This window comes from Sprattus sprattus, assembly GCF_963457725.1.
Source record: "Sprattus sprattus genome assembly, chromosome: 15".
NCBI lineage: Eukaryota > Metazoa > Chordata > Actinopteri > Clupeiformes > Clupeidae > Sprattus > Sprattus sprattus.
This window is the reverse complement of record NC_137913.1, coordinates 3,025,042-3,037,541: the sequence shown is the minus strand read 5'-3', so window position 1 is coordinate 3,037,541 and position 12,500 is coordinate 3,025,042. Positions and strand designations below refer to the sequence as shown.

Genomic DNA, 12,500 nt, shown 5'->3' with positions numbered 1-12,500 from the left:
AGTTACCGAACACATGTTTTAACGTTTTATATGCTAACATTACGGTCACACAACAAAAATGCGTCCAGCAGGGATTCCAAAATTGTCCGGGATTTTGCCTCGTCGGATATTATTGTTTCTCTGGGTCTTTCACAAATGAGTTATTACGTCTTTACACGTTTTGGAAAGGGTATCACTTACGTTCCACCTTCTTGCGCGAGCTCTGTCATTGGTCAAACTTTCCCAGTGTTGACAGATATAATTCATTATCCTCCAAATACGATTTTATACTCATTTTGAGCCTTTGATATGATACGCAATTTACAATCTGGCAACACTGAGCACCTTGCCGCCGCCAGCACTAGTTCAGTACAAATGTACATGTCATCTGAATATGAAAAATATGTCCAACCCCCCCCCCCCCCCCCCACAAAAACAAAACTCATCGAATCTACACGATTCACGTAGGTCACCTATTTTGTTTTCAAAACGGCGAATTTCGCTGAAAGGTGAGTGATTATCATGCCTGGGAGAGAGAGACAGGTCACATTCTAAAGATGAACACAGACACAGACACAGGAGAGAGAGAGAGACAGGTCACATTCTAAAGATGGACACAGACACAGGAGAGAGAGAGACAGGTCACATTCTAAAGATGAACACAGGAGAGAGAGAGAGAGAGACAGGTCACATTCTAAAGATGGACACAGGAGAGAGAGAGAGAGACAGGTCACATTCTAAAGATGGACACAGACACAGGAGAGAGAGAGAGACAGGTCACATTCTAAAGATGGACACAGACACAGGAGAGAGAGAGAGACAGGTCACATTCTAAAGATGGACACAGACACAGGAGAGAGAGAGAGACAGGTCACATTCTAAAGATGGACACAGACACAGGAGAGAGAGAGACAGGTCACATTCTAAAGATGGACACAGACACAGGAGAGAGAGAGAGAGACAGGTCACATTCTAAAGATGGACACAGACACAGGAGAGAGAGACAGGTCACATTCTAAAGATGGACACAGGAGAGAGAGAGAGAGAGACAGGTCACATTCTAAAGATGGACACAGGAGAGAGAGAGAGACAGGTCACATTCTAAAGATGGACACAGGAGAGAGAGAGAGAGAGACAGGTCACATTCTAAAGATGGACACAGACACAGGAGAGAGAGAGAGACAGGTCACATTCTAAAGATGGACACAGACACAGGAGAGAGAGAGAGACAGGTCACATTCTAAAGATGGACACAGACACAGGAGAGAGAGAGAGACAGGTCACATTCTAAAGATGGACACAGACACAGGAGAGAGAGAGACAGGTCACATTCTAAAGATGGACACAGACACAGGAGAGAGAGAGAGAGACAGGTCACATTCTAAAGATGAACACAGACACAGGAGAGAGAGAGACAGGTCACATTCTAAAGATGAACACAGACACAGACACAGGAGAGAGAGAGAGACAGGTCACATTCTAAAGATGGACACAGACACAGGAGAGAGAGAGAGAGAGAGACAGGTCACATTCTAAAGATGGACACAGATACAGGAGAGAGAGAGAGAGAGAGACAGGTCACATTCTAAAGATGGACACAGATACAGGAGAGAGAGAGAGAGAGAGACAGGTCACATTCTAAAGATGGACACAGGAGAGAGAGAGAGAGAGACAGGTCACATTCTAAAGATGGACACAGATACAGGAGAGAGAGAGAGAGAGAGAGACAGGTCACATTCTAAAGATGGACACAGATACAGGAGAGAGAGAGAGAGAGAGACAGGTCACATTCTAAAGATGAACACAGACACAGGAGAGAGAGAGAGAGACAGAGACAGGTCACATTCTAAAGATGAACACAGACACAGGAGAGAGAGAGACAGGTCACATTCTAAAGATGGACACAGATACAGGAGAGAGAGAGAGAGAGACAGGTCACATTCTAAAGATGAACACAGGAGAGAGAGAGAGAGACAGGTCACATTCTAAAGATGAACACAGACACAGGAGAGAGAGAGACAGGTCACATTCTAAAGATGAACACAGACACAGGAGAGAGAGAGAGACAGGTCACATTCTAAAGATGAACACAGACACAGGAGAGAGAGAGAGAGAGACAGGTCACATTCTAAAGATGAACACAGACACAGGAGAGAGAGAGAGAGAGACAGGTCACATTCTAAAGATGAACACAGACACAGGAGAGAGAGAGACAGGTCACATTCTAAAGATGGACACAGACACAGGAGAGAGAGAGACAGGTCACATTCTAAAGATGGACACAGACACAGGAGAGAGAGAGAGAGACAGGTCACATTCTAAAGATGGACACAGACACAGGAGAGAGAGACAGGTCACATTCTAAAGATGGACACAGGAGAGAGAGAGAGAGAGACAGGTCACATTCTAAAGATGGACACAGGAGAGAGAGAGAGAGAGACAGGTCACATTCTAAAGATGGACACAGGAGAGAGAGAGAGAGAGACAGGTCACATTCTAAAGATGGACACAGACACAGGAGAGAGAGAGAGACAGGTCACATTCTAAAGATGGACACAGACACAGGAGAGAGAGAGAGACAGGTCACATTCTAAAGATGGACACAGACACAGGAGAGAGAGAGACAGGTCACATTCTAAAGATGGACACAGACACAGGAGAGAGAGAGAGAGACAGGTCACATTCTAAAGATGAACACAGACACAGGAGAGAGAGAGACAGGTCACATTCTAAAGATGAACACAGACACAGACACAGGAGAGAGAGAGAGACAGGTCACATTCTAAAGATGGACACAGACACAGGAGAGAGAGAGAGAGAGAGAGACAGGTCACATTCTAAAGATGGACACAGATACAGGAGAGAGAGAGAGAGAGAGACAGGTCACATTCTAAAGATGGACACAGATACAGGAGAGAGAGAGAGAGAGAGACAGGTCACATTCTAAAGATGGACACAGGAGAGAGAGAGAGAGACAGGTCACATTCTAAAGATGGACACAGATACAGGAGAGAGAGAGAGAGAGAGACAGGTCACATTCTAAAGATGGACACAGATACAGGAGATAGAGAGAGAGAGAGACAGGTCACATTCTAAAGATGAACACAGACACAGGAGAGAGAGAGAGAGAGAGAGAGACAGGTCACATTCTAAAGATGAACACAGACACAGGAGAGAGAGAGAGAGAGAGAGAGACAGGTCACATTCTAAAGATGAACACAGACACAGGAGAGAGAGAGACAGGTCACATTCTAAAGATGGACACAGATACAGGAGAGAGAGAGAGAGAGACAGGTCACATTCTAAAGATGAACACAGGAGAGAGAGAGAGAGACAGGTCACATTCTAAAGATGAACACAGACACAGGAGAGAGAGAGACAGGTCACATTCTAAAGATGAACACAGGAGAGAGAGAGAGAGAGACAGGTCACATTCTAAAGATGAACACAGACACAGGAGAGAGAGAGAGAGAGACAGGTCACATTCTAAAGATGAACACAGACACAGGAGAGAGAGAGAGAGAGACAGGTCACATTCTAAAGATGAACACAGACACAGGAGAGAGAGAGACAGGTCACATTCTAAAGATGAACACAGACACAGGAGAGAGAGAGACAGGTCACATTCTAAAGATGGACACAGATACAGGAGAGAGAGAGAGAGAGACAGGTCACATTCTACAGATGAACACAGACACAGGAGAGAGAGAGACAGGTCACATTCTAAAGATGAACACAGACACAGGAGAGAGAGAGAGAGAGACAGGTCACATTCTAAAGATGGACAGACACAGGAGAGAGAGAGAGAGAGAGGTTACATTCTACAGATGGACACAGGCACAGGAGAGAGAGACCTGTGATCATTCCATTTAAATCCTCAGGATTTCTCTGAGATTTTCAAACGGATCATGAGTCTCCTGTGTGCCTACAGTGCTGGGAGAGGGCGGCTCTTACCCTGATCTTCACATGGGTCCTCTTGCGCTGCCACTTCTCCCGCGGCTTGGAGGGTGTGAACTCAGACACCTCCCTCCCGTCCAGCTCCAGGATGCTGGAGTTCTCGTGACGCATCACCTGTCACCAGGGGAGAGAACTATTACCACTGTCCTGCACGACTGCAGAGACCACACAACAAAGATATAGATAGATAGATAGATAGATAGATGGATGGATGGATGGATGGATGGATGGATGGATGGATGGATGGATGGATGGATGGATGGATGGATGGATGGATGGATGGATGGATGGATGGATGGATGGATGGATGGATGGATGGATGGATGGATGGATGGATAGATAGATAGATAGATAGATAGATAGATAGATAGATAGATAGATAGATAGATAGATAGATAGATAGATAGATAGATAGATAGATAGATAGATAGATGGATGGATGGATGGATGGATGGATGGATAGATAGATAGATAGATAGATACTTTATTGATCCTGAGGGAAATTAAGGTCATCCAGTAGCTTACACTTAACTCACAAACATACATGTATCACAATAAACACAATACACACAATACACACAGGGAGAACATGTACACAGGGAGTGGGGAACATGTGCGTATTATGTCAACTTCACCAACGTAAAAACTATGTACATCACGTTAGCTTAGTCAACTGATTTACTTTGCCAGTTAAATGCACCATTGTTGCAGATTAAAAAAAAATAAAAAAAGATGCATTACTGCTTCAAATAATTGGTTAGCCCGGTGCATTGCATTGTGGGTAGTGTAGTTTTCTCACCTGTCTCAACAGGAAGGACACCACATCTGTGGACTCCCAGTAGGAAGCGTGGAAGAGGTGAGGCAGGGCGATGGTGGGGAAGGCGGTGAGCGCGTCAGGGCAGTAGAGGGCGAAGTCGAGCCTCTTGTTACCCCACCAGCGTGCGGCGACTGAAGCAGGAAGCAGGAAGCAACAAACACGTCAACATCCTGTCCACGCCTCGAGGCTACCTCACCAGGAACCAGCATCTGATGCCAATCATCCTCAGTTCAGTGCTAACGGCACTAAGCAAGTTCCCTCAATGTCATTTTCAGAACTGGACATAGCCATGTGTGCCATGTTAACTCAAGCTGTAAAAAACAGATTATATCCCAAAGTAAGAGCTCAGAGAAGACGCAGTACCACTCCCAAACCCAGTGAGGCGCAATCACATGCAGCGTAAGTTCAGTAAAAGACAGTTAGTGATTACATCAGCTTTCAAACGTGCAAGAGAAGAAGACATAGATGACATTTTGGATAGAGTGTTTGTCCTGGGATCTTAATGAAACAGAGGAAACACAGTTGATCTGAAGACCTCCTGAAGGAGTAAGAGCCTGTGTGCCATGATGGATCATCATCATCATCATCATCATCACCACCACCACCATCATCATCACCATCACCATCAATGTCCTCATCATTACCATCATCATCATCATCATCATCATCATCATCATCATCATCATCATCATCACCATCATCATCATCACCACCATCATCACCATCATCATCATCATCATCATCATCACCATCATCATCATCACCACCATCATCATCATCACCACCACCACCATCAATGTCCTCATCATTACCATCATCATCGTCATCATCATCACCATCACCACCACCATCATACCAATGGTGGCTGTTAGAATCTCTCACCATCTGTCATAGTGTTAAATCTCCGTTAGGAAGGCAAGAAGGGAAGAGAGAGTGAATATCTGACTGTGTGTGGAGCTCTACAGAGCCAGACCACCCCAGCAGCAGAGAACCCCCCACAAGACAGGAGCTCGAGCTCCGAGAGGTTGAAAGTCGACGCAGACTCGGACAGAAGAGCGAGAGAGATGCTCTTCTGGGGCCCCTGACACACACACACACCACGTGGCCACCCCTCACACACACACCACGTGGCTACCTTGGTCAAGGTCGGGGCAGGAGTCCATAGACACCATATCACACATGGCAAAGTCCAGAGATGCCGAACCGAGTCGGTCCGAACCCACTGACGGTGACAAGTCTTCCTCCGTCGGGAGCTCCGTCTCTGAGGTTAGTCTGAGCCTCGGCTCCGGTTTAAGAACCGGTTCGAGAACACGTTCCGGAACTGGATCGGGAGCTGCTACTGGTCTGGTGGAGCGGTTGGCCACTCCCCGTTTACGGGATAGCGGGGGGCTCCTGAGAAAGAACTTGACGGAGGCTTGGGACGACAAGAACTTGACCGAGGCCTGAGACGACAAGGCCAGCTGAGCGAGCAGGCCGCTCTTTTTGGAAGGCTGGACTGCATCTGATCTGGCCGAGGCTGGAGACATCGGAGAGAGAACCAATCACAACTCAGATCCTCTAAAGTATCACTGAGCAACTCAGGGTAAATACACACGATCAGTTACATCAGCGTCCTTAAGATAGCACTACGTAATCATTCACACGGTCCTTAAGATAGCACTACGAAATCATTCACACGCTCAGGTACATCAGCGTCCTTAAGATAGCACTACGAAATCATTCACACGGTCAGGTATATCAGCGTCCTTAAGATAGCACTACCAAATCATTCACACGGTCAGGTATATCAGCGTCCTTAAGATAGCACTACCAAATCATTCACACGGTCAGGTATATCAGCGTCCTTAAGATAGCACTACCAAATCATTCACAAGGTCAGGTATATCAGCGTCCTTAAGATAGCACTACCAAATCATTCACAAGGTCAGGTATATCAGCGTCCTTAAGATAGCACTACCAAATCATTCACAAGGTCAGGTATATCAGCGTCCTTAAGATAGCACTACCAAATCATTCACACCAGCTTTCACTTCAATTGATCACTTTAATATTTAGTTTTAGAAACAGGATTTATAGATAATTCAACCAGTTCCGGAGTTTCAGGCCTGCAATAGAAGGTGAAGGGTTACATCAAACACAGTAACATGCATACCCACATAGTCATTATTAATAATAATATATACCAACATAGTCGTTATTATTCTCAATTCATTATCAAATTCAACACGCTCATTAAAGCACATAGTCATTGAGTAAAGAGAGTTCCTCCAGCAGCCTAAACATACCAAAGAATACATTATATTGGGTTTCTTTTTTAATACCAAATTGTATTTCTGTTTCTGTTAGTAATTTCCGAAAGTTATAGTGCAGACCGTGGCGTGGCAAGGTGTGGTGTGGTGCGGTGTGGTGCGGTGTGGTGTGGTGTGGTGCGGTGTGGTGTGGTGTGGTGCGGTGTGGTGTGGGTGTGGTGTGGCGCAGTGTGGCGCGGTGTGGTGCGGTGTGGTGTGGTGTGGTGCGGTGTGGTGCGGTGGGGTGTGGTGTGGTGTGGTGCTTTGTGGTTTGGTGTGTAGGGCGGCCCTGATTGCAGCCAGGCCCGGGCAGGCAGACCAGTGGGCAGACCAGCGGGCAGACCAGGGGGCAGGTCCAGCAAATGGAGCTTGCTCTGGGCACGCAGGACAGACAGATGAGTGCTCAGGCAGTAAATGCATCTCATGTCTCCAGTGCATTTACTGGGCAGACAGACAGTGAGTGTGAGGAGGAGCAGGACACCACAACAGACTCGACAGCAGCCGAACAGATACCTTCATCTCAAGGATGAACCTTGCGTGAGACTGCTGGGAGTCTGATGACATAATGTAGTACTTCATGTTCTATAGGAGAATAATAACTGCTCTCTTTATAAGAGAATCATAACTGAAGTACTGCATGTTTTATAGGAGAATAATAACTGAAGTACTGCATGTTCTATAGGAGAATAATAACTGTTCTATTTATAAGATAAAAATAACTGAAGTACTGCATGTTTTATAGGAGAATAATAACTGAAGTACTGCATGTTCTATAGGAGAATAATAACTGTTCTATTTATAAGATAAAAATAACTGAAGTACTGCATGTTTTATAGGAGAATAATAACTGAAGTACTGCATGTTCTATAGGAGAATAATAACTGCTCTCTTCATAAGAGAATAATAACTGAAGTACTGCATGTTTTATAGGAGAACAAGGGCAATCCGAGATTTCTGACCTCCAGCAAGGGTTGACGTTGATAGTAAAGCAAGATCTATCTCTCGGGGCGAATGATTCACATTAGGTGTGAAAACAAAGATCCGGATCCAGAATCCGGACCCAGATCCGGATCATCCTGAAATTTTAATGGGGACCAAGATCCACCTCTTGTGAAAATTTCAGAAAGATCCGCCCAGTAGTTTCTGAGAAATCTTGTCCACAGACAGACGGACAATAAATAAATGAACGGACCCGATCGCATAACCTCCTTGCTGGAGGTAATAATACCTGTAGTACTGCATGTTCTATAGGAGAATAATACCTGCTCTCTTTATAAGAGAAAAATAACTGTAGTTTTATAGGAGATTAATACCTGTAGTACTGCACGTTTTATGGGAGAATAATAACCTCTCCTTTTATAAGAGAATAATAACTGTAGTTTTAAAGTAGAATAATAACCGCTCTCTTTATAAGAGAATAATAACTGTAGTTTTATAGGAGAATAATAACTGGAGTACTGCACGTTTTATGGGAGAATAATAACTGCTCCTTTTATAAGATAATAATACCTGAAGTTTTATAGGAGAATAATAACTGCTCTCTTTATAAGAGAATAATAACTGCTCTCTTTATAAGAGAATAATAACTGTAGTTTTATAGGAGAATAATAACTGTAGTTTTATAGGAGAATAATAACTGTAGTTAGAAAATCTAATTATGTAGATTGTATATAACGCGTCACTTTGGTAATATTGTTTGGTCCCGTACATTGGCAGTGAAGTGTATTTGTTTGTGTGTGTGTGTGTGTGTGTGTGTGTGTGTGTGGGTGAGTGTTACTGTCGTAGACAATATGACGAAGCCATATGACAGCCAAAGTGAGGTGTGATGATGCAGTGGAGTGGAGAGATGGAGAGACAGAAGAAACAGAGGAGAAGGGAACGGCAGGAGAAGGAGATCAGACAGGAAAGAGAGACAGAGAGGAGGAGAGAGAGGAGGAGAGAGAGGGGTTGAGAGAGGAGAGAAGAGAAGAGGAGAGACAGGAGAGGAGGAGAGAGAGGAGAAAGAGGGGAGAGGGGAGGAGAGAGAAGAGGCGAGACAGAGAGGAGGAGAGAGAGGGGGATAGAGGAGGAGAGGAGGAGATAGAGTAGAAGAGAGGGGGAGAGAGAGGAGAGAAGAGAGGAGTAGAGAGAGGAGAAAGAGGGGAGAGGGTAGGAGAGAGAAGAGGCGAGACAGAGAGGAGGAGAGAGGAAAGGAGAGAGAGGAGGAGAGACAGAGAGGAGGAGAGACAGAGAGGAGGAGTGAGGAGAGAGGAAAAGAGGAGGGGAGAGGGTAGGAGAGAGAAGAGGCGAGACAGAGAGGAGGAGAGAGGAAAGGAGAGAGAGGAGGAGAGACAGAGAGGAGGAGAGAGAGGGGAAGAGAGGAGGAGAGAGGAGGAGGAGAGAGGGGAGAGGTGCATATGAGAGCAATGGCTGCACTTACTGTGAGCTATGTTGGTGGTGTTGTAGCTGTCTGCCATCCCTGAGACCTGGCTGGTCATGCTGGCCTCACTGGGCCTCCGGGGAATACGACAGACGGGTGCGGTGAGGGGGGACGAGGGGGACACACTGTCCACGAACACACCACCATGAGACTGAACAACATCCGCTAGGCAACGCATAAACAGAGGACATACCATTAGAATCTCTCACGTATGCACACACACATACTCACACACACACACCTATGACACCAGCTCACAAGACAAGGAAGTTACGGAGTTTGAATGACGAGGTGTAACCATAAAAAATGCAATGGTGATTCGGCAGTGTTTTAGAGATCTTCTGAATAGGCAGCGAGAGTCGACCGTAGACGCAACAATAGTTTTTTCTCTCATCTGATTTTAGGAGTGCTTTGGGATTCCATTTTTTGGTCCAATTAGTTTTTACTGAACAAAGAATAATCCAGTGTTCTAAGACGACTCAGAAGACCTCTGACCACTCTGGAGTTAAACACAAGCTCCATTTGTCGTAATTATGGACGATGGCCGGTACACGGACGCAGGTGTTATAGCTAAGTTATGAGGGATAATTGATATCATGCAAAACTTCCATCCAACTGTTTAGGCAGAACTATTTTCACTTCACGTTTTAATTGGCCGTAAACATTTTAGATTTTGACGGGGAGTGCACAGTCCTGGCGATCTGTTTTTCATTTGATCTCTAGACCAACTCAGCCATTAAGACCTTTGTGTTATTTAACATTGAGTTTTGAGTGACAATAAATTAATGATACTCCACAGGAAATCACCACACACACATTAGGCCAACACCCCTGCGGATTGGTTTGGTATTTTGAGGGTGATTTTGGATGTAGTGCTCCCTCAACTGCGGACACATATATGCACACACAGATAAGACACAGGCTAGACTGACACAGCTAAGACACAGGCATGACACACGCATGACCACAGGCATAAAGACAGGCATGACACACGCATGACACACGCATGACACAGGCATGACACACGCATGACGACAGGCATGACACAGGCATGACACAGGCATGACACACGCATGACACACGCATGACGACAGGCATGACACAGGCATGACACAGGCTAGACAGACACAGGCATGACACAGGCATGACACAGGCTAGACAGACACAGGTGTGTAGAGACAGTAATATGAAACATGCAGGAAGTCCATTCAAATTGTGTGAGACCGGGAGTAGTTCAACAAACACACACACAAATACACACTCCCACCGCTACCGCACGTACACACACACACACACACACACACACACACACACACACACACACACACACACACACACACACACACACACACACAAACAAATACACACTCCCACCGCTACCGCACGTACACACACACACACACACACACACACACTGTGGCAGGTGATCAGATGGATAGGAGAGGCTACACACACACACAAACACACACACACTATTGCAGGTGAACAGACGGACAGGAGAGGCTACACACACTCAGACGGGCAGGGCGTGGGCGAGGGCGTGGGGGCCCTGAGGAAGCCACCCTGCAGGCTGAGCACAGGAACGCTGATGCTGGTCTCACTGGCAGCCTCCAGACACCGGGGGGCGCTCTCGAGCAGCAGCTGTGCCTGGCTCTGTATCGTCTCCACTGGTAGGGGTCAGGGGCAGAGGTCAAAGGGTCATGGGAGTCGGAGGTGGGGGGGGGCAAGGTCGCACACACAGAACAGGACGCAGAAAGACAAGGGAGGGAAAAACAAAGACAGGTAAGGCAGACATATACCCAGCAGCCATGAGCAGAGAGAGAGGACAGAGAGAGAGAGAGAGAGAGAGAGAGAGAGAGAGAGAGAGAGAGAGAGAGAGAGAGAGAGAGAGAGAGAGAGAGAGAGAGAGAGAGAGAGAGAGAGAGAGAGAGAGAGAGAAGACAGCAACAGAAACAAAGTGCCAACACTGGCTTGTGTTTCAGAGCGGAGAGGGAGGCAGAGGATGCTGGGGATGACTTCTGAAACACTCTGAATCGATACACACACACACACACACACACACACACACACACACACACACACACACACACACACACACACACACACACACACACACACACACACACACGCTGGTGTTTCAGAGCTGTGTGAAGACATCGTATTCTTTGGCTTGAATATTTTGGGATAGAACAAAGGAATGGGAATTTTGTCGGAACCTGAATCTCAGATAGAAGAAAACTCCAAGAAAACTGCCTTCTAAAACTCCCCACTCCTTTCAACATGTCACCTGACACCCTGGTGTCTCCCTGGTGACTCCGTTTGAAACCTGGCTCTGAACAGTCACTGTGGACTCCCTGTGATGCACTCTTCCAAGAGAGGACTTCTAGAGGCCACGAGACGCAGACCGCAGGGGGACGCCTGAGCTTAACATGAGCTCTGTCCAGTCTCTCTGTGTGACCTTTACTTGAGCTCTGTATAGCCTGTGTATGACCTTGACTTGAGCTCTGTATAGCCTGTGTATGACCTTGACTTGAGCTCTGTATAGCCTGTGTGTGACCTTGACTTGAGCTCTGTATAGCCTGTGTGTGACCTTGACTTGAGCTCTGTATAGCCTGTGTGTGACCTTGACTTGAGCTATGTCCAGTCTCTCTCTCTGTGACCTTGACTTGAGCTATGACCAGTCTCTCTGTGTGACCTTGACTTGAGCTATGTATAGCCTGTGTGTGACCTTGACTTGAGCTATGTCCAGTCTCTCTGTGTGACCTTGACTAGAGCTATGTCCAGTCTCTCTGTGTGTGACCTTGACTTGAGCTCTGTATAGCCTGTGTGTGACCTTGACTTGAGCTCTGTATAGCCTGTGTGTGACCTTGACTTGAGCTATGTTCAGTCTCTCTGTGTGACCTTGACTTGAGCTATGACCAGTCTCTCTGTGTGACCTTGACTTGAGCTATGTATAGCCTGTGTGTGACCTTGACTTGAGCTATGTCCAGTCTCTCTCTCTGTGACCTTGACTTGAGCTATGACCAGTCTCTCTGTGTGA

General features: G+C 46.3%; 1 protein-coding gene across 1 annotated transcript in view; it reads right to left on the bottom strand.

The window, feature by feature from the left end:
• LOC308375730 (membrane-associated phosphatidylinositol transfer protein 2-like) overlaps positions 1–12,500 on the bottom strand; it is a gene marked incomplete at both ends in the record, with an annotated part of 62,490 nt that overhangs the window by 6,459 nt on the left and 43,531 nt on the right. The window contains 4 exon segments of the mRNA XM_080851909.1: positions 3,934–4,050; positions 4,736–4,884; positions 9,461–9,625; positions 10,972–11,127. Of these exon segments, the coding sequence (XP_080708035.1) occupies positions 3,934–4,050; positions 4,736–4,884; positions 9,461–9,625; positions 10,972–11,127 (587 nt within the window).